The sequence below is a fragment of the Struthio camelus genome, chromosome 1, assembly GCF_040807025.1.
Source record: "Struthio camelus isolate bStrCam1 chromosome 1, bStrCam1.hap1, whole genome shotgun sequence".
Classification (NCBI taxonomy): domain Eukaryota; kingdom Metazoa; phylum Chordata; class Aves; order Struthioniformes; family Struthionidae; genus Struthio; species Struthio camelus.
The window spans coordinates 112,157,284-112,181,283 of NC_090942.1; the positions used below are offsets into that span (position 1 = coordinate 112,157,284).

Below are 24,000 nucleotides of genomic sequence, written 5' to 3' on the forward strand. Positions count from 1 at the left end.
TCGCTTAGGAGGTAGTGAAGAAAAAGGTATTCAAAAAGGCAGAAAAGATGTGAATACGCAGAGGCAAAGATTTGAAACTAAAAAGGCAGGTGACTGGTTAGAGGTAGATAAGATGGCTTTTAGACAACAGGAAGATTTAATTTCCCTCTACTGCCACATCATATTAGTCCATCAACTTTAGGAAGCAGTGAATGCTGAAGTGCTCTCGCGTGTCAGTTACTGAGGCTACAGATTTGAGCTTTTTCTTTCCTCAGGTGCTAGCTATAAAAATGTTCACGTTTTAATAAACACCTCAGAATGTGCTCCTTACTAGATGCTACTAACATGCCAAGAACTAAAAGAAACAAAGAAATAGGATCAATCCACAGCGAAAGAGGCAAGCTGTAAAAAAGATGAGATAAACAGGCATGGTTCCACAGCGTCAGGTGAAAGAAAAAGTCTCCCTCCAAATGCTTTGAGCATATACAATATGTGCCAGCACATCATTTGCATAGTAAAAGGACCAAGGACCCTAGAGAAATTGTCTCACCTAAAACTTCTGATATTTGTTATGATTCAAATGTAATCGCTAATAACAGAAATAATTTAAAAGAATCAAACTTTGATTTTCTATCTACATTCTGGCGTACATTGGTAGTTTACATTAAGAAAAACTGCTTTTCAGTAATAGTCAAAATTCAACAGCATATGAGTTTTAAATCAGGAGGTGGAAAGTACTCAAATTTTTGTTCTGCTAACAATTCAAGACTATATTAAGGACTTTTTTGTTATTTTGACTACATCTTTCCGTATTTCTCAATTCCAAATGGCTATAGAACAAGAAGACAAAGTCCTCTTCCTTTCAGACCCTGCATGTAAATGAAAACCTGGTATATACAATAAAGCGTACAGTAAAGTAGCATTTCTACACTGGACACCTCAAAATACTGATCCCTAGTTCTTTCCTCTTCCACTTGAATTCTGGAGGAAGGACACAAACAGGGCCCATGGGGAAAAGAAGATTCTGTCTCCTAACAGTCAAAGGGAAACAAAGTGCAGTAACAGTTTGCTTAAGAATGGCGCATTCTGCACTCTTCTTGAAAGTGAAAATCCCCTGTGGGTAGTCCATGCATTTTTTATTGTTTTCTGATGAACTAGTGATATATTGGTGTAAACATCAGTAAAAATCCCACCCATTGATGTGCTTCCTCTGACATGTATGAGTTTTCGTATGAATGTTACCTTCTTGTCCTTTAAGGCTTGTTTCTGCTATTAAAAAATTCTATTGTTTGCAGAACACCAAACAAAAAAAGGGGAAAAAATAAAATGGACAAGAGTGCAATTTTGGAAAAGGCAATATATTTCTAAAAGTATTTAATGTAATATTGCACATTGCTTAACTTTCTTTATTATTTTTAATACACACTACTGAAAGGTTCTAAGCACTTACTCATTCAGTTATCCTATTTTCAAAGTGATAGAACTGCTTCAAAATGATAAATTCTTTTGAAGGCCAGTATAAACAACCTTTGATTCATATACACTGAAACTTGTTATAAGTAACAAATGATTTAGATGGAACACATTTAGCACTGTCGCACAACGCACATTTATTACAAACATACCACAACAGACGAAGCAGCGGCAGATAGCATACCATCCATCAGAGCAGACCACCAAAACAAATTGTGCCTCATAAACTACTTTAATATGTCATGGATCTTCCAAATATACATCACTGATCCATTTGTTAGGAAGCCTAGGCTACTTTTTCACTGACAAGTCAATGACATTTGGTATTTTCATTTATGTGCAATATCACAATGAATCTGTGGACTCTATTCCCCCAAAGTTAGGTTCCTGGGAGCACTGCCCTTTAGTGCTCCTCAGGCTTACGCAACTCAGCACACATGGATGTTAATAATAACCCATGGCTACAAAGAATCATAACCCATTTACCAATGTACTTTCTCTGTATACGCTAGCAGCATCTTGCTAAGTATTTCAAGTACTCAGGCTGATGCTCCCTCCATACCCATGCAAAATTTATGGCCCACACTGATAAGAGAAGGCAGCAGCACAGTAGCTCTCTTAAAGGGCATATGTTACGTGCTGGAGAACAGACTTTTCAGAGTGATTCTGAAAAGTGTTTGAGGATGGTGCTTCTACTTCTCTTCCAATATCAACACATACCCTTGCAAAACAGCTCTGCAGCAGGAAAAAATGAAAAAAGGAATGCTCAGCCTCCAATTAGGTATCATTCTAGGGGTACAAAGGATGCAAAAATCACAAACCTGGCTTAGGAAAAATAGCTGAAAGCTGCAAATGTAGTGAGGTTGAGAATGTATGTGGATTTTGACATTAAGAAACCTGTACCAGAACAAAATGAGCTCAGTGAGGGATGAAAAAATTCAAAGTCTCACATTGTTCAACAGATCTGCAAAAACCTATAATGTATTTCCTAGTCAAACATTTGTCCTTGAAGTTTACCATCCTCAAGCAGGACTGGAAAGTATACAGTTCACGTGAACAGCTTCATGTAAACAATCTTATGGGATTTCTAGCTTGATTTCATAAATTCAGGGGAGTGGGATAGTATAAGTGGGCCATATTGTCTGATTCTTCTCCAATATTAACTACACAGCCTTTTGCCACACTGCAGAAAGCCGTTGTGTCAGGAAAAGCAATAGGCTCACAACACAAGAATGCCAACACAACTGTAAGATACATCTTTCTGCAAATATTTTTGCAGGAGATAAAGGCTCTATAAGCCTTCGCGGCAGGCTATGCAAGTCAATATTCAAAGGTTTGCTAAGTCATTTGCAGAGCTATTCTGCAACAAACATTTACTACAAGCAACCTTCAATCTAGATTTTTCCTATGAATTCTCATTTTATTCTTAAAACACAATTCTTTGTACATTTGCTATCAGCTGTTTCCCCTGAACTGAGTGTGTTGTAATAGTCTAAAGTTTTAAAGAAGTTGGCAGTTCTTCAGATTTTTCAGTTCTCCCTGGAACCCAGTGATACCTCTTGCCCATGCTGTTTTAAATAGTTTAAATGTTACCATTTAAACACTATAATATGTCATTGATCTGCATGTTAAGCACCTACTGAAATCAATAACATGTTCAGTTTAAAAATCAATGGTAGGATACAATCCTAAATAAGCATTCTACACACGAAACTCTCCAATTCCACCTTGATTTCATTTTGTGGCTACTCAAGAAAGAATATTTATTAATATATTACTCGCACAAAGATGACAAGCAAACTGATAAAATTAATGGCAAGTGCGGTGGCATTGGAAGTGTGAATAGTGTAATTAATTAATCAAAACACTTCTAACACTTTCAGAGGATATTATAGGAATAAATAAAAAAGACAAGCCATTATGATTCTCCTAAGTATGCAGTAATAGTTCTGTATAGCCTAGATTTATGCCAAAGCCACCACAGAAGTAATAACTAGCTGACATCTATTACGACGACTGAGTAATTTTGTATCATATTGAGATCCAAGGAAACACTCACCCGCAGTATGACAAGCCACTGTGAAAATTTTAGATTGTAAAGCCTGAATCATGGATGGACAAACAGACAAAGAATCCGTCTGTCCAGACTGTACTTCAGAGTAATTGCTAACTACGTGGACACACATTGAAAGCATCCCAGGTGGGCAGCCGCAGCAATTCTGCTTTAACGATAAGTTTCATCAGCAACTCGGAGCCACACTGCGAAGCACTCAGCAGACAGAAGGAGCGCACACAGCCTTAGTTCAAAAGGAATATAATGTGTCATGACTTAATAGTGTTTGATTTCTCCCTAGTGTTTTTTAAGGCTAGGGAGTTGACCTTCTTCCTCCCTTGGCGCTTGACTGTTGACATCTCAATGTTCTTTCTTGATTAACCAAACCTCATCCTCCACTTTATTCTTTAAACTAGGTTTTTCAAAGAGCGCTATTGTTACTTAAAAAAAAAAAAAAAGAATTGGACAAGACAGCTACATAGAACATTTAGTAAGACAGGGGGCTAAAATCCCACACCAGGCTTGGCAGCTGTGATAATGATGTATAATTTAATTGAAGTTCAATTGTGATCCTCAATAGGACTTCAGACCTTTTCCCATGTTTATATATTATTCAGGCTAATGGCAACCCTGAAATAGAAAAAGCTTCTTATCTCTTAAAACTTTTATTGCAGTGAGTTCCAAATGCACAAAGCTGAGTGCTGTTCTGTGTGCTTTAATGCAAAATGAAAGGATGCTGTTTTCAGCCTATTTTACCATCACTGTCTTGGCAAAAAGATAAATATGGTTGGATGCCTTAGAAACCAGAGATGCAATGGCTTGAATGAGAAATTTAAAGTTTTGAGTTATTTTTGAACTTAGAATGTCTTACCTCTGGCTAGCCATTATTTGTTTTTACTTTTTTTCCACTACAAGTTCATAGAAAAAACATAAATCCCATTAGACAAGACAAAAATCCATAGCAATCAATACAAATGGCATACCCTTTGCAATTTAAACAAGTTAACTGACAGTTCCTGCTACACCTTTAATACTGCTATAAAAGCCTGTACCTATGGCCTTTTTGAAAACTAACAGGACAATTTAGTAAAAGATGACAAGCTGCTTATTAACATTTGTGTGGATTGGTGCAAATTCATCCTGCAAAATAAGCAGGAAAAATGTTCAGTTTTCAGTTGGTTTTCCTTCTGCGTACAGCTTATATGTACAGGGGAATAGAGGAAAAAAAATCAGGACTATTCATTTTAAGTTTTTCCTTCTGGCCATTGTTTATTCCTTAATGCTAAATAGGAACCCAAAATAGATTATACACATGCACGCACCAACATAAAAAATAAATATAACAAAATAACATAGCCCAAAATCCAAATGTTTGTGGAAGATGGTGGCCACAGAATGTCAGTCAGGGATTCTTCAAATAGTTTTTCCTTCTAAATGCTTAGGAAAATTTCACCCTGTGGTGACAGTCCATAGCTTTTTCTGCGATCTATGGATCAGGTAGACCATTGCGTGATCTTTCCCAGTTTGCAAACCACCACACACGTACCATGAAACACATCAGTCATTGCTGTAATTCTGCTGAAGAGATTATAAACAAATACATTTAGAGCTAGCAACTGCCCTTGCCATGAATCAAAACTGTGTACTGCTAAACTGATTTAGGCTCTCAAACCACATTATCTGTAAAATGAAATTACCATGTTCATTGTTTGGAAAGAGAATTGAAAAGACCAATACAGATCAAGTAAATTTGCATGCATAATACATGATACTATCCTGTGTTCTCAACATATCCCACTTATTCTACATGAACTGTACTTTTTAGAGCATATACAAGCTTTGCCGATATAGTTTTGCTTAAACTAGGCTGTCAGCAACTTCATGAACTTGCGCTAAACATCAGAGAATATATAAAAGACAATTCATTTTCTGTAATTTTAAGGGTACAAAAACTCTTACCAATTACTGTGTTCTTTTCAGATTAAAGAGCAATAATATACCATCAAGGGGCACCAGAAAAGGAATCCAGGCAAGACACTGAACCATATCTTCCAAAGAATACAAGCTAAGCCAAGTATTTTGCCAAGAATAAGAAATGGGTCTATGCTTTCCCTGTGGTCTATAAAACTGTATCTCCATAGAAATAATACAATGTAACATTGGTAAATACCAATATTTTTCTTTGTAAATACAGTAAACACTATTATACAGGTATTTAAGCTGTTTGAAATGAACTAAGAACTCTGACATATGTCTTCTGTAGATAACTATTTGCAAAAGTTCCTTTCAAAATGCAGAAATAATTCCCAAATGAAAGAAACTGTACACTAAATGAAAGAAACGAAACACCATAAAATATGAAACTGGGAGAAGGAGAAGATGAGAGATAGCATAAGCAACATGCCAATTTAGAAATGATGGTCACCGTGGCCCAGGACCTGCAATGTAGAACAGTCTCTTAAAAAAGCTCAAGAAGTAAAATTCTACTAGTTTGTATTTGGAAACTTGACCTAAGCCAGACGGCTGCAGAAAAAGTAAAATGAGACCATGTTAAACAAGGAATCCTTTCTCCTCTCAGCAATAAAACTTATGAATTACCAAAGTGGTAAAAACAAAGGAAATAAAAGACAGTAGATGCCCCTTTTAAAAAAAATGAAGCAATTAAGTTCTGTGCTAATATTATTTAAACAAACTTTTTTCTCAGAGTACAAAAACTGTGACTTTATCCAGATACACTGCATGCTTCTGTCTTCATATCCTGTGCTAGAAGGCTCCAGGAGCAATTTTAGAAGTTAACTTCGTAATTCGATTGCTCAATTCCCACAACCCTCTTCTGTAAAAGAAGAAAATGGATATTTTTCCCTCAAAATGTATTTTTTCTAAAAAGTTGTAGGGCTTTTCATGTATTTGTATCAGTTGCAAAATAGTTTTTGAAACCTTATTACCAAAACTTTGGATGACAAAAGCATGGTTATTAGATTCTGCTGCTTTATCATCTTCGTTTTTCCTTCCATTTAAAGGACAGAATTAAATAGCATCAAAGAATCAATTAAACAGTATTAGCTTCATTATTTTTCTTTTTTCCTCCCATTTCCCTTTTGTTGATCTTCAACATTCAGAAGTTGAAGAAGTTTTAAAAGTTCCAACTTAAGAAAAAAGGAAATAAAATTTCTGCAAAGCACAGAGCTACTTTTTTTCTATTTTGACCACCAACAGCAAGGATTTCAATGGCATTTTAAGACTGTAACATGTTTAAAGCAGAAACCAAGCAGTTAATCCATGGAGAAAGTAACAATTAAAAATGAAAAAAATGAGTATTGTCCTTTTTTTTAATGAACTCTTTGCCATTCAACACGCTTTGGAACCTTGAAGTTATTTTAAGTATGCGTTCATTCTTTTTTTATTAAACATGTAATACTAATCTAAATTTCATGATACCTCCAAAATGACTTTACACATAAATTGAAAACTATTGAATTAAGTGATTCTGGAGCAGACAGTAATTCATTAAAACATGTTCTGGCTTCAGATACGAATTCATATGAATTCCACAGATAATTGAACAGACAGATAACAATAGCTCATTCAGACCCAAAACAGAAAGATACATAGTAAATAAGGACTGAAGACAAATCCTTAAGCATTTAGCTTAAAAATCTTTAGCAATACAAAACTCCCCTTACTAGCAGTAACTACTTTAAAGCAGTGGATACAGCAACAGTGTCAGAATTTTTCCTCTTTCTTCATCAGCCTCATGACTTTTCCATGCTCTCATCTTCACATTAGTCTTTTTCCAGTCACATAGATCTGTTATTAGACAAGCATTACCTGGAGTGAACCGTCATGATTAATTATTAGATAGATATTACAGGTAAGACTCAAAAGCAGATTCTACTCTCATCTAAACTGGCATATTTCAATAAATGTCAATGAAATTACTCATGACTATAACAAGTATAAGTAAGACAATAAATATGCTCCCGTTACTACCATCAGTCACTCCCATAGTCATATCGTAACGTAGCAGTTCTTCTCAAACAAGTATAAGAAATAAGACTCTCTCTTGTATTTGCAGAAGGCAGTTAACCAGGGGCATTCCCCAAGGGCTATAATCTGGATAGTATGCACATTTTTCAATAGGAAGTGGCAGACTTGGTATCCCAGCCATTTGCCAGAAGGAATACTGAATGCAATGACTGAAGAATGAGCTCTCCCTGCCTTCTCCCTTTTAGGCTATAAAAGAAATTCAGAATAGGATTTATGGTTTCTCAAAAAAAGTGATAATCACAGTAAGTATGATAATGGCAAGCAAATTTCCAATGTCTCAGTAAGATTTAAAAATATAAATGAAACAAGCTTTTTTAAAGTATTCAACCTAAAACTTGTTTACTGTCTTTATCTGGGTGCATCTGATATGAACATCTACTCATTCATTCTTGCAATACCTTTCTCTGAATGTTTTACGGACCCTTTACCTCCATGGGAGAAAATACTGAGTAACACACTTTCATAGAGTAACTCTGCATCAAGGCTGTCTCTCAATCTAAATGCCATAATTAAGCAGACTATACTACTTCAATCTCACTCAAAAACATTTTCTCCAGTTTTCATAATAACTTGGGGGTCTTTTTAAATTTTCTCTCATTATTCTATACCAAAAACCATACAGTCTTCTTCTTCCACTTCTTCTCTCAACAATGTATGGATCAAATCATCTTTACTCCTATTTAGAGAGCTAAAGATCACTTTTTTGCCTTTTTTTCCCCACTGTCAGTGCAATGTACCGATAGCAGGGTTAAATTGCCAAGCCATAAGCAGCAGTCACCAGCAGCATGGTAAGCCTGCCATATTCTACCTCTAAACTTTCAAAATGATCAAATAAACTTCTAAAGAACATACGAAATCTAACTGGTGGAAAGTTAATCATTAACTAAAGTAACATAAAGCATTAACGCGAGTGTTATGATTTCTCCTCATCAATGCTCATGCCCAAGCATGCTGCTTGGGAAAGATAGCAAAGAATAATAATTTGTTATTCGTTTGTGCCACCGTACCCGTAACCATACTTGGAACCATAGCAGGAATTGTACCAGTAAAGTTTCATCGTAAATTATACTAGCACAGAAACTGCACACATGCTCAAGCGTTAAAGGAAACCAGGACACTGAAACGACAGTTGGTATTCAGAGAACATGGGAGCCCAAAAGAGAAAGGAGCTAAACACTTCGCTCATACCAAGAACTTGATTTCTATGATCAGCATCTCTGAAAGCAAAACAGAGGAGTGAATTTTGTCTCTCTGCTGTTTTTTTGTTGCTTAGGTTTCCTTATACCCTAATAATAAAAAAAAACAAGGTTTAGAGGGACAACCTTAGAATAAAAGAAAAAAGTTTCTGATGCTTCTAAAGTATTGGGATTCACTTCTCTATGAAATATTCATATGCAACCATCAATTTGTTTTAATATTCAGATAACTTCAGAGTTTGAAAGTTTCAAAACTGGCAGAATGAAGTCAGTTCTAGGATGAAAGCTAACATGACACAATTTAATTGAGAACACAATTTTATTATTCAGGTATAAATGACAGAAAATGTGATTTCTAACAGAGGTGCTGCCATTATTGACCAGCCGTGCTAAAACAGCAAAATCATTTCATTATTGGTAACTTGAGTAATATTTTTGAAAACTAAATTAGCTCTAAAAAGATCCCCCACCCCCACCCCAATCTTGAAGGTACTAAACAAAGAAGTTTTCACAAGGGTATTTTATAATGGCTCTTGAAAGAGGTAATGTACTCTAAGTACTCTTCAGATCATGCTTTGAAGCCAAAAATCAATAGTGTTTAACTGATGAACATCGTTGTCTTTCAAAATCACTAGAAAGGGAAAGCCAAAACAACTTTTTCTCAGACACTCTTATGTGTGTTTAAGCTTTTTGAATCTCTGATCTGTGCTCTTTCAACATGTAACGGACAATTTACACAAGTACGGTTTGCTGGTAGACCTAATTAAGACAGTTTGCTTTTGCTTGCTAATTTTCTAATTTCAGTGATGCTTCAAAGTGGTTCCAAAATCATCTTTAAGAAAAATAAATGTAAATAACCAATGGGGAGGAGTATGACCAATATTTATATATTCTTTCTGTTTTACAATAATTTTAATGAACATACTTTTTGCAAACACTTCAAGCAAGGCTCCGAGTACAGGATGTGGACATAGGTACGACTCAAAGGAAAGGTCTACTTTATTAAATCATTTTTTGTGGGTAAACTGAATAAACCGCACTTCAAATGAAAGGGGTTGCTTTTACCTGGAAAGTCATTCCAGACCTGCAGGCTGCAGTTATGTATTAGCTTGAGCTAGCCTAAATCTAGCCATGATTGCACCCTCTTCTTTTCCCTTGTGGCCTTGCTGTTGGTAGTCAAAACGGAAATAGTGCACTACTTTCTATGTGACTCGAGAATATATGAATTAAGAAATCCTGTCAGCTAGACTAATACTATCCACTTTTTCATATGGCTAATTTTTGGCTGGATCCACTCCCAGCAGAGGTGCACAAGCACTAGCACTGGCACAGGAGGTGAAGGGGGACCCTGTGGCCAGGCGTAGCACAGCATAGAAACGACTGTGGAAACCAGACTCAGACTGACCTCATCTGGCACAGGGCAGCAGTCCCTTCTCCCTGATGCCTGGAAACACTCTTGTAACTTCTAGCCTATATTTATTCATTACCATTTGTTTTTATACTCAACGGTGACCTGTTCCCATTATTTGCTCCCTTGTGACTGGAAAAATATTTTCTTGCCCAGCCTTCTGGCTGGGAGGAACTCTCCTAAACTTGGTTTTACATTCCCCTGGTCATTGTCATCTCCAGCTGTATGACTTTGAATACAGGTTATCAGAGTTCTATATTTTATGTCAAATGTTCTCAAAGAAAGGAAGAATAGATAAGAAAGGGCCAAATGCCCTGAGAAAATATGTACTGGGAGTTTCACATGTCAGCAGAGTCCTTTTAAAATCAGATTTCACTCTGAAGAAGAAGGTGCAAAGAAGGTGCAAAACTGGGCTTGTTACTATGGGATAGGGGCTAAATTTAGACTCTAAAGCAAACAGAAGATCGAATAAAAATCAGTGCATTTCATGGTCACTCAATATCCAAATAAATACTCTGCTTCCTTTTGAGTATATTCAAAGCAAAACTACTACAAACCTCTTCAGTGTGTGAAGTCACATAATGTGGGTAGTCATACACTCTACATACTTTATGTGCAGTCAGACTGAAATCACAGATCCAAATATACAGTCCTTAGTTTCTAAAATTAAGTTTTTAGATCTTTTATTTAGGCAACTACGGTAAAATCATCTCTTCAAACATATTAATTTTTGCTACTACTTAAAATCAGGTTGCTTTTATAATTTTAGGACCCAGAGTTTGAAACTTCTGGTCACCATTTTGTAAGCTTCTCCAATGTACTAGTGCGTAGTAGTTTCATGTCTCATGATTTAAGAAGTACCTTCATCTTGCAAAACATTAACATATCCAAAAAAGAGTCATATAGTTCATCCTTGAATTTCCATAAAATCGATTACTTAAATTAGATAAATTGCAAACCATAGGTTACCCCAAAATTATATAAACTACATAGCAAATTATATCAGTACAATTGATTATGCTTTCCAAGTTTTGTAACTCACCGCCATCACATCAGATATTCCACCTCATAACGGCCAACCAGATCCCTCATGCCTCATGATAACTCACAGTGAAGCATGTGTTATCTGGGTCCACATACACTGTTCCGCTCACTGCATCCTCTTTACTTTCCCCTCCTCAAAGATCCTACATCCCATCACTTTATTCCCCTTCACCATGAGGCAGACGAAAACAGCTTCCCCATGGTGAAAAAAATCTTCAAGAGTTTCCCCACAGGGGAACTGGATAGTACTGCTGAGGGGCTTCCAAGAAGAGATCCAAATATCTATAAAAATTCACTGTATCCTTGACGTACTGGACTTCATGACCATGCAGAGACTCTGCATTATAAATGCAGCAAATCTTAAGGCCCCTTTTCCAACAAACTCGATGGAACTATGGGTATGCTCTGTAAAGTTGTTGTTATGCATGCGTAATTGCTGTTTATTTGAGATTTCTCAGTATCCAGAGCTACCAGGCACCTACCTAGCAGTAGAGTCCAGTAGCATACATCCAACTCTAATACTGTAGCCTGTACTCTAATAATCCTATACTTTGCCTCCAAACTTGGAAGGTCTGAGGGATGGCTACTTTCTGTATGGAAGAGGAGATTAGTTTACAGAAGTTTTCTTTTATAAGCTAATCTTTGAATTATGCATTAAAAATCATTGAAACTAGTACTGATGGATTACATTCCTCCTAAATAATGTATGTGCTGATCAATCTAAAAAGGAACTGAAAGAATCTCACATTGGAACAAGTACGCACCTTTGGATCACCCACACCAATAACGCTTGGTGAGTGACGCTACTGGATTTCTCACACAGGTATCTTCTGCCATAATCGTGATTATATTGCCCTTCAACTGAAATGACAGCTGAAATATAAGACTAGATCACTTGTACGATAAACGTTAGATCTGTCATGAAGATGATGATTACTTCACTTCCACGTAGACAAACAGGGCAGGCAGCATCCTCATATTGTTCTGTAGAGCACGGCACTGTGGTTGGCATCTTATTTTTATTTCTCCTATTTGTTCACAAGTAAATCCACTTATTATTTAGGTCTAAAAAGGGAAATTCTGATGATGATGTAAGAGAAAGACCTTACCTCACAACTCTTTTTGGAAAGGCCATTCTTAATTTATACGTACCAGCCCCAGTCCAAATCCCTTCCCTCTGAAGTCCTTTCACCTTCGGGTATTTCTGCTGACCCTCAAGGCCTTTTCTTCTTGCGGGACACAGAGACTGCACTGAGGGCATACTGCTCTAAAGATGGGACCTCCTGCTGTTACACACAGAGCACCTCTCTGGGCTCTCTCCCTGCAGTTTGTCCTCCCTTGGAAACTGTCCAGCCAGCAGCGTTCTGCCCTGGATGGGGCTCGCCTGCCCGACGGATCTGGTCCTCTTATAAAAGCCACCAGGTAAAAGATCAGGCTGGAATCTAGTTCTTAAAAGCACCTGGCACAGGACACCTACCCCCAAACTCTTCATACAGCTGAATGTTCGACTCATTTCCCAAAGAGTAAATACTTCATGTCTGCCAATAGTTGTGATTTTCCCAATGTTCTCGCTCTTCTTCTGTGAGCTCTTTTCTGTCACACACCTTTCAAGTGGAGTTGTAAAATACCCTGATGTTTACCAGAAGATAAGCAACATGCATAATTTTCTCTTCTCTGCACATTATGCTGTTTCCAACTGCAGTAAAATCCAGTAACTGCCCATAGTGAAACGCACGCAGGCACTAGCTTGCCCTTGTGAACTCCCGAACAACGCTGAGGTCCCAACAGCAACGGGCCCTCTGGCAACAGCTAAGAAAATCACGTTCCTCAGCCCCATTCACATTTGTATATGGTGCTTATCAGATGTGACACATCACTCACACACGCAGGGGACATTTGATATTGCCAGAAGATCAGTAAAATGTGAATGACTGCCATTTTGCAAAACAATTTTCCTCAGTCAGAGATTACTATCATTGTCCTATTAGTACGAATGAAGTGTTGGGAAGGTTCCCAAAGATGACACAAATGGACAGCTTGCTTTCAACTTTCCAAATTTTCCCACGTGCCCCCGAAAACCTATGAAACACATCCATGTGCACAGAAATAAGTGACTGTGTAAGTTCAAAACTTAAGTAATTTTTTTCCTATAATGTGTGGTAGAGTGAAAATATTGTGAAAATGAATTCAGGAGGGGATAGGTATTAGCAACACTTGAAATCTGCTTTCCGATTTAAGGCAAACTCTAAAGAGTACTTAATCTTCTTTTCCCAGTTTTTTGTTCTCCATATTATAAATCCTTCTTAAAACCTTGAACCGTAGTGTGTCATTTTGGCTCAAAAGGAAAAAGAAAATCCAGTTTATTTGTACTTCCAGGTATTGCTTTTAGACTCCACTTTATCTTGAACATTAGTTTACAAATCCCAGTGCACCAGAGTTTGAAATACTTTTACATACTGCATTCCAATGAATTATTCTGAAAGATTTTCTAGAGTAAAGAATTAAAAACAACTAGAATATAAAATATTTTCCTTACAAGTCTCCAAACTCACATACTGGACAAATTTTAGTTCCTGATCTTGCAACTGAATCAGGAAACAATTTCTACCCGTAACTCCATTTCTTTTAATAGTATGCAGGTGGCCAGACTTTTTTAGAGTAAATTCCAGGGAGAAATATACTGAATAGAGTTATTTTTCTCATGAATAATACAAATAGCACTATACAGTTACAGAACCTATAACTTCAGTGAAGAAGCTCTTTTAAAGAAGGCTAGAAGAATTTCCAGATTCATTACCCTGCATTTGGACTGATCACGAAGATGGTCTCTGCAGGTACAGAAAACCAATGCTTTCCAAATGCTATCCTTTGCAGCATTACTATTTATTTTCCAGATGGATATGTCAAGCATGACTTTTTCCCTCTGAGCAGTAGAGCTGGAAGTTATTAAGCAGGCACTCAGTTCTGCTGAGTCTCTTGAAAAATCTCTGTTTTCATTTTGGGATGGACTTTCCAGTACGTCCCAGTGGAGAAGTTTGTACACAGAAATTTCACCAAGCAGCACCAAGAATTCCATGGGTACACCAAAGAAAAAACTCACATTAACACATACGCAGAAGCTGATGATCAATATTCAATAAAAAGGGAGGTGCAAATGTTTTGCAGGTCAAAAATGCTAAGAGTATTGTGGGCCCAATAATATACTAACTCTTATAGATCATGAATGTAAACTTTCACTGAAAAGTATATATCATCTTGAAGTCACACAAGTCTAGCAATAATATCCATGTTCCAAAAATTATCTTATAGCACATATGCCTAGCTTTTGGCTGATTTCAAGAGCTGTCAGTAAACAAGATAAATTGCTTCTCAGTCTCCTCGAAATAGTTACCTTCTTCATTTTTCTTTTGTTTCTGCTGCAAAGAAGAGTTCTCAGAACAGCAAATCTCAAATTAGGCTGTTATTTTTGCAGTCAGATGCAGGGGTTGTTTCCTATCCATGATAAATTCTTCAGCAAAATGTTTTGCCTCCATCAGACGGTAAGAGACCGAAGCTATACATCCCTCGTTTACCAGATTTAATTAAAAATGGGAGAGAGGGAAAAAAGTTAACAGCATTTTTGAAATCCCAAGAACTTGATAGTGATATATACACCTCACGTGCCTCTGAGAAGAGGTCATTCTGCCTGGAGTAAATAACCACTTACAATTTGCAAGGATACCCGGTAGCAGCACTGTGAGATACATGTGCTAATGTGATTTGCAGGACCAGGAAATAATTTGCAGACATACTGTGCTGCATTAACAGCCCAGGTTAAGTGTGTGCTGCATGCAACTTTTCCCTTGAAGGTACAGTAGGTGGAAGATTTGTGATGTCTTTAAAGGCAACAAAAGGAAATATAGAGTGGGGGAAGAGGAGTCTCCTGCTGAGATGCTGTGATAAATTATTAAAACTTCTTTTTAATGTTTATGGTACTCTTTAACCTCAAATCACAATACTGACAGCAGAGGAAAACTGAAAGTGCTATTAAAGCTGTGATAAACACACCATGCTGTGGCAATACTTGTAAGGAAAAAAAAATCCTGGGGTGTGTTCAATCAGTAATATCAAGAAACAACCAGGGGAAACATATAAAGCTATCTACAATCCACAGTCCCTCAGTTCAAATACTTATGAGATACCACTTACACTCACTGAGCTATTTGATTATGAGACCTCAATAACCTGTGTTTTCCATAAACAAATGTCATACAAGCAAGCAAAACAAAGTGAACTTTACCAAAAGGCACATTTAGTGAACTATTCACAGCATCTATAGGGTAAATCTCCTAAGCACTTTCTAACGGAAGAGGAAAATGGATTGCTGCCTTCAAAAATCATGTTTTCTCAGCACAGCATTTTTTTTTCCGATAAACTTAATGCAATTTATCTTTATTAGCACATCAACGCTGATATAGTCAGTCAGCCAATTAGTGCTGCTTGCAGCGCATTTCACAACATTCGTGTACTCTAAAAAAAAGTCTGTCTAGTCATTTTTACCATATATACTAACAATTCTGCACTCCAAACAGGCTGCTTGCCTTCTTTCTTTTTCAAACACTCTAGCCCCCTATCATGGGGGTAGCATTACTTGCCATAGCCACAAACATCTGGCCCAGGGGGCTCTTCATAACGAAATGAACAATCTAAACTCTCACAGTCCAAAAAATCCACCCCTTTCTAAACGACAAGTATATTTGTACAAAGGCCTTAAATGTTATTCTGCTATTAATACAATGCAGAAGTAAAATTCCTTTAAGAAATACATGTCTTCCAGAGACAGCCAATCAAACTAACAAGCAAACAAATTAAACTCTATGCTCTCTTTTCAGCATCCTATTTTCAGGTCCACATGGTAACCTGAAACCTTAGTCATTCCAAGTAACATAGGTATTCATCTTAGATCACCATTAACACAGCTTTTTAGAATCTTACCTAGATATTCATTATAAAACTTTTTCTTTCCACTTACCCCCCTTCCAGTGTTTGCCTTTGGTCCTACTAAGCTTGCTCAGGGTTGGTCCAGAGAAAAGCAACATCAAAATGAAAAGAAGTTCAAGCATAGTGATTTTTCCCCGTCTCACTGATGATAACATTTCCACAAGTTATTTTCAAAAAAATATCTTACATCTTCTCCCCCACTTTCTGCATACCCTCTTTACTCAGGGAGGAGTCATTAATCATTGAAAAATCACAGCAAGGACTTGCTTTGCTATCCTTAGATGCTGAAGGAATATCTCAGTGATGTAGTCCTGAGGAAAGCCACATTTCTCACTGATCCAGTTTCTCGCACACAACATGCAGCCAGCACCACTGCTACTATAGTAGCTATAAAATAATTTCTGCTCCTCACTTTGGTTTCTGTGGGAATATATTCCTCAGCTTGCAGCGTGAGCTTGATTGAAAATGATAAAAACAGTAATGCCTGTGTCCAGCAGAAAAGAGAAAAGATGTCAGGATTGTGAAAAAAAATGAGAAGCAGTTGTGCTGACAGCTTTAAGCCTGGCTGTCTGATCCTAATAGCCGTGCAACCAACCAAATTGCTCTTTTAAGAGTAATAAGGCTTCAGTGAAAGCTGGTGTCACTGCCACTTGGGTAGGTAGTGCAGGGCTCAAAAATCACCCAGGAACCTGCTAGAGATAACGACTGCCACAGTCCCAGCTCGGAGTGCAGAGTCTGAGCAGAATACAGTATGCACAGGGAGCATTTAATCTCTATTGTGTGCAGCACATTTCCTGCTTCGCACTGTGCAACTGCTCAAGACTTTTGACTGCATTTTATTAATGCTTTCGTTCATACTTTAACCTAAAATGCAAGCTGCAATACACTAACTATTTACAGCATTTCTTAAGTGAACCTTGTATGGAAAACTACATGCTTCCCCCCCGCCCCCACCTCCTTTTCCCTTTTTTTTTTTTTTTTTTAAGAGTAACAAACAGGAAGAACAAATCCTTAGCAGCAGCAGCAATAACCTTTTCATTGCAGACAGTAGCTCTGAATTTTGTATTTTCACACTGCCTATACTTAGTATGTATAAAAATACATATATGCACACACTGTACTTACACTTATACCTATACATAAACTCTGTGGGTGGGGGGTGAAGAGAGAGGGAAAGAGCAAAGGAGAGAGGACTTTCAGAAGGACAGGTATGTTCAAAATAATAGATGCCAGACACAATTTTTCATTTAATATTTGTTGATACTACCACAGAAATAATACAGCTACCTACATCTTCTGATGCCTGTTCGTATTTAACAATGCCAAAGCTGGATCAGTTAATACAAGACTTTCAGCACAACATTTCTGACTTTCACAAAACGTAGTCAGAGGAAGATTCACAACATACAGACTGCTTGCAGTAACAGTTTTCAGATGTCCAATGCTTACTTAAGTATGCCCTGTAGCTTAAATACATCTACAGTTTGGCATTTAGTTGTTTCCGGGTAAGCACTTAGTACTTAAACCAGTGAGCCACAAATCTCGCGCTGTAGATTTATACAAATAAAAAATCAATGTCCTTAGAATGACAAAGCAATGATGGCCACAAATTCCCTAAAGTTTTCACATTTTCTGCCTGGGACATGATGCCCTTTCCAGTGCAACATTAAAAAGATGATATTAATAAAGCTGAAGCTTTGCTTATTTGTCTGAATAAAGAATGATATTTTGACTGGTGGAGACAAGCATGAACATCTAATATACGTACAGGGATTTTTAAAACAAATCGAATGTAACATCACAAACAAGAAAATATTGGGACTCTGCCACGACCACATCAACTATGAAAGATCTGCTATTTTCTTTTTTGAGTTCTAAAGTATATTTACGGGGTGGTTAGAGGATGTAATATTTGCATTAGACAGACAACAAAGGCATGCTTATGTTCAGCAGTTTTTCATCCCTCTGTGCTTTAATTTTTAAAAGTCATAAGACATCTTACCAGATGCTGGGTCTGATATATCAAGGCTGGTGTTTATGGCTCTTAGGTCCCAAAAATTAGGTCAGTATCTATCATGTAGAGTCACTAAGCTGCTGCTTCTCATGTTAAATTTCTCCAGTAAGTCATTCGTAATTGCCTGTCTCATAGCTAATAATTAAAACGTCATCTTTTCTATTTCTCTCTCAACTGTCAACAAAATAAGGCAGACTTGTGTCCATTTAGTTCGCCTTTGTAACACTGATCTGAAACTAGCACCAGAAACTAGCACCTGAAGCATTAAAAAAAGAGTTCACCTTACTAGGTTTCAAACTTCTTATGTCCAGTGAAAGAAATCACCTTAAAATAAAAAACATCCTCAGGTAACACTGTGAAAATTCACGGACTTACAAGTTTTGAATCAATAAGCAAAAATCTCCTACGTCCAAACTGCATGCGACAACCTCAGTCATGCTTCAGAAATCCTGACAGAACTGTTCTCTTGCTCATCTCTCTGCAGCCTTGTATCACCTCCACCACTCTCATCTCTTCCTTCAATTTCTTTCTTGCTTCCAATTTTTATAATCCCCTGAAAGTCTGGTGCCCTGTTTCTAACTCTACCCCGCAGTAGCCACCTTCTGTGGGGAAGCCTGTGTCCAGTGGTGGCAGTCATTCTGAAAAATGTCGCCTTGGTTCCTACATTGCAGCAGTGCCCTAATGAAAGTAGTGACTATTGGAAGGTGTTACGGGTTTCTGGCAGCCCTGACATGTGGCTCTGGCAGCCACAGGAAGATCAGGAACCACCTGAGCATCAGCACAAGGGACACAGCAGGAGAAGGGAAGGACCATTCGATACAAGGGCAGAAAGGAAACTGTCACGGCTGTTGGTCATGGGCATGTTCAGTTCAGCTAGGTGCCTACAGATCCCTGACTAACCTCATCCACTCTGCTCATGGTTTTCTGGCTTATTCTGCAAAAGGTAAGTTAATAATTCCATTTTGTATACATTAAGAGTGAGTGAACAGACCTTGAGGGAGATGCCGCAAAAGTGTTGTCACTTCTAATGAAATTTAGTGGGTTTTTTAACGTCCTTGTTTCTAGGTTCATAAGAATTTCAGTTTTCCAGAGTTGAAATACCCCCAGAGAAAAGAGATAGTCTCATGAAAGATTACACAAATGTTATAGGTTGAAACATCAGAAAGACAAATAAAAGGAACCAAAAATTTATTTTTTCTTCAAGTATCATGATTTTTAAGTCAACATCATGTTTTAGGGATGTAAAAGAACAGATCTGTAATTCTATTTCATGCTTTGAATCTGCAATACTGGAAACAGAAAAGTAAGCAGTCTCTTCTACCTTTATGTCTGTTACTGCTACAAGGAAAACTTCTATGAGAGCTACAAGAGGACAACTGATGTCATTACAGCTACACATCCCTGACATTCAACTAGTCCTTGCCAGGATCCCTTACACCCTTCAAGGTGCTACATGAGCACTTACACCAGTCACAACTAAGAGACTGTTCAATACTTCTCAAGCACAGAAGAACTGACAAATTAAGACAGACCAAATACCTACCTAGTCTAGCATCTATCTTCAGTAATGGTCAACTACAGATGCTTATGGGAAAAATACAAGGTTTATATGAAAATATTAACAGGACTTACTATTTGCACAGCCTTCCAGCTTCTGCTTATGAAAGGCTTCGAGACTTCTTAGCTACAGACTGTACCACAATGACCACGTCTGATTAGACACTGATAGACCTATACTTCCCGACTTTGTCAAATTGCTTTTTTGATTCATATGTGCTTTTTCCACCCCCACAGTCCCTAGCAATGAGTTCTATAGATTTAATTACTTGTGCTCTGAAAAACATATTGTTTGTTTTGAAACTATGCTTGATGATTTTATTGAGGCAATTTTGGTTTTCTGCCATGAGAAAAGTATTAGTCCTGTTCATCCTTCCCTATATCGTGATTTTCCAACATATTCTCCCTTCAGACAGCTTACTCCAGTACAAAAAGTCCTACATCAGTCTCTTGTCATACTGAAGATGTTCCACAGTTTTGATCATCCTTGCTGCCTTCATCTGAAGTATATCCAGTTCTACCTCAGTCTTTGTGAGATGGGTGAAAAGAACTGCCTGCAGTATTATGTTTATAAATGCCTAGAATATGAATGCAAATATAAGTTCTTTTCAATTAACAGATTTTTAAGATGTACACCCAGTGGAAGCACACATCAACAACCTAAGTAACAACCCACCACTGACATACTCATAAAACAAATGTCCAATTCAGTTTGCTCTGCAGTAGTTGTATCTGGTTATCTGGTCATCCAGTCCTTGTCTTACTTCCTTTATTTTTACTAAGCACTATCTGGCACAAAGGATAAAGGTATAAATACTTTGCTAACAGAACCTGCAGGCCTGAATAAACAGCACCAATAACTTTAGACAAGGTTAAATATCCAGGTCTCTAAACAACGTGCTCTTTTAAGGATGATAGCTAGGAGAGGTCTACAGTTCACAAAGTACAGGAGGGACAGAGAGAAGCCTTGACAGCTCACTTGTTAACATCTTCTCTGGTCCTTTATATCTATCTAGATCCCGCTTTGCTATAGTGAAGGTTATAGACTGTCATAAAGGTCTTGAGTCTTCAGTAATTGCAGTGGGTAACACTTGGATAAAAATAGTGTTCAGTAATAAAGACATTTTACATGTATGTAATACCTTGGACTTTTTAGTTATAGGAACGTCTTAACAGTTACATTTACAGAACTTACAGAAGAAACACAGTCCACCACTCTTTCCATTTCTAGACATTGGAAAATCAAGATAAAAATTTAAACAGAATGCAAAAAGATACAATTAAGGGTATAGAGAACCATGATTAAGACATGAAGGAATGGAAAGAGAAGCTGAAATGAAAAGCCCCCACGGAATTACACGTATTTTATTTTGTTCCACTTCTCTCATATTCTACCAAAAATTCCATACAGCCAGTGTTTGGTAGTATGAACAGGTCAAAGACTAAGTAAACGTTGCAAAAGAAATATAACCTATACTAAATACTAAAAGATGGAAATATCGCATCATGTGTATTTTTCCACTGCCTACCTCAGTATATAAAGAGGACTAAGCTGCCATAAGCTGTAATTAATTCAGTTCTTTTTAGGCACGAAAATTGTTTTAAACATGATTTTAAATACTGTTACCTTAGGGCATCCTAAATATCTGTGAGAACCTCCTGGGGATTTCTGCTAGGCACAGACACCAACAGAAAAATTTTTGGATACTCCTAATGCAATGCATTGCCAAATAGATACACAGCCTTTTAAAATCCAAAATCTACTTTAAATTATTTATTTAAATATTCATGTATTTTCCAAGGATTAAAAAAAAAACACTTGTCCACTGTGCAACCCACTTCCATTGCTGGTATCCTGAAAAGTCACATATATTTCTCTTCATAATTATCACTGAATAAGTCAAAGTTCTGACAGTCATTACGTTCTAGTCCCCAAATATTATGTTCAGTTTGGCTCTCATTGGCAATAAATTACAGAAAAAGGGCTTTCCCTTCATCCTGACTAATTAGTAGCTATATGTTTTGCGTAAGACAACATGAAAGCTTGATTTATAGCAATATTCCAGTTTTAGTGCAATAGAAGAAACATATCAGTCTTCTAAACTGAGTTTCTTCTTGTTTATTCCTATCGATGTAAGGTCTTCCTAATATTTGGCAGATTAAATAGTGTAGAATGAAGGAGTACGTGAAAGTCATTTCATACGTATGGATCAGAATTTATGGATGAACTACATTTAAGTATACGAAGAATGACAATAATTGACTTTTCAAATTATTCTGGTGTCTAATCTTACATTGTTTAAGTGCAAAAAGTGTACATTTGCTTGATAGACTTTGTAAGCAATCAAGAATATCTGTAGTATTTGATAACGTGTTACAAAATAAACTTTTCCCTTTTTCAATATCTTTAATAACATTGACTGAAAATAATCAGACTTAATAATCTTACCCACTACTTTACACATAAAGATTCTAAACTCTTATAGTACTGATAATATGCAATACTTATTTAGAAATGCAATTTCTACATTGCATCTATTTTATTGATGTTTATATAAACTACATATAGAGTAAAATAATATTATATTAAATGTATATACAACAATATATACCAAATAACATGTATTTAACAATAATATATATTATTAAACAATACATATATATTGTTTCCCAGGAGGTAGCTTTAGTAAGAAAAACACTACATAAAGTCATAAATCACAAGAAAAAGTAAAAATAGCAATGAAACACTTCACTGTATCATGTACTACACATAGTGAAAATAAACTTCTATGTTTTCAACAAGACAAGAAATAAAAAAGTCATACAATTATGGTCTTATTTACATCTCTCTTGGTTTGGTAAAAAGCCTAATATATGTGTTACTTTACGATATCCTATTTTGTTTCACTGTGGAGAAAGAGCAAGTTCATCCAAAACACAAACCATGAGATTATTTGTAAGAATAACTGGCACACAGTACTTTTAGAAAAGGAGGGGAAAAAGAAAATAGAAAAATTGAGGGCAAAGCAATTTGCAGCTGGAGAAGCTACCGGGTTTTGTTTTCACAAATCCTCAGTAGAGCAACAGTTACGCTTTGAAAATACTAGAACAACTGTGTTTGCCAGCCTATTTGTGTTTAATGGCTATAAAGAAGAAAGAGCAAAGTTGAAAAGTCCCCATACACATGGGGATCACGGCCTGCAAACTATTACTTAAAGGCTTTGATTTGTCAATAAACAAAATCTGTTCATTGCTCCTGAGCAAAAATAAGCCAGGCTCATGTTTCATGTTAAAACAGATATTTAAATCCAGGAGCCTCAAACCATTTCATGTTTTTTGTTTTTAGTTTTCTTTGGAATTATCTTACACCTGTTCTCTCTAAACCTCACTATGCTCAACTCTAAAGCCACAAAGTACTCCACTTCCACTCCCCCTACTTCCAATTAAATTTTGAAGCACTTCTGCATTGCAATGGCCAGCAGCTCCATTAGGAAGAATCAACTAACATCAATTAGTCAAAGATCTATGAATGTAATCTGCAGAAATTAAATGTGGAAAAGACACGTTAAATCACAGTCTATTTTGCATCTCCATTTTATAAAGATGCTGGAAGAAAAGAGTTTTTATTGGAAAATGGAATTAGATAGGATCTGGAATTTAAGAGCAGAAAGAAAAGAGGTCCAAGTAATAGCAGACATCATCCAAGAAATACTGCTGGCGACAAGAGATACATCTGCTTTCTCTGAACTAATATTGATCTAGAATTTTTTACGTTTGGGATGTCTCCAGTGTTGCTGAAGGTGTAACATTTCAGGTGACTTGAAACAATGAAACCTTGACTAATCGCAGTTATTAAAGATATTAGCTTGTTTTTCCTTTTATGCAGTATCGAAGTTTCCCTGAGGACAGGAAAAGGAAAAAAAAATGTAGTAGTGATTCCATACTTTTGTCTTTGACTTCTGAAGCACTCAAATGAAGAATCTCATTTGTCAGCTGGGATCAAACAATTACCAGACTAGGGTGAAGTGAATCTGTAGGAAAGCAGTACAGACATTCTTTATTGCTCATACACCTGCAGCTTTACACGCTAGTGTAATTTTCTGAAAAGCCCCAAATCTGCAATCCAGCTGCAAAAGAAAGATGGCGGTTAGGGTTTGTTTGCCATAATCATGTTCAGAACAACACAGTTATGGGGCAGAAAGAAAAGTGGCAACTGTGGCACACCTGCTTCCATCTTTCATTAACTTTT

General features: G+C 36.8%; 1 protein-coding gene across 3 annotated transcripts in view; it reads right to left on the minus strand.

Moving 5' to 3' along the window:
* ROBO2 (roundabout guidance receptor 2) overlaps nt 1-24,000 on the minus strand; it is a 1,122,084-nt gene that overhangs the window by 911,873 nt on the left and 186,211 nt on the right. Inside the window, exon 1 of one of the 3 annotated variants that reach the window (XM_068910762.1) lies at nt 16,212-16,513. The exons of the other annotated variants lie outside the window; for them this stretch is intronic. Coding sequence (XP_068766863.1) covers nt 16,212-16,335 — 124 coding nt within the window. The 5' untranslated portion in view covers nt 16,336-16,513. Of the gene's footprint in view, nt 1-16,211; nt 16,514-24,000 lie in introns of those variants that run through there. 3 annotated transcript variants of the gene reach the window in all.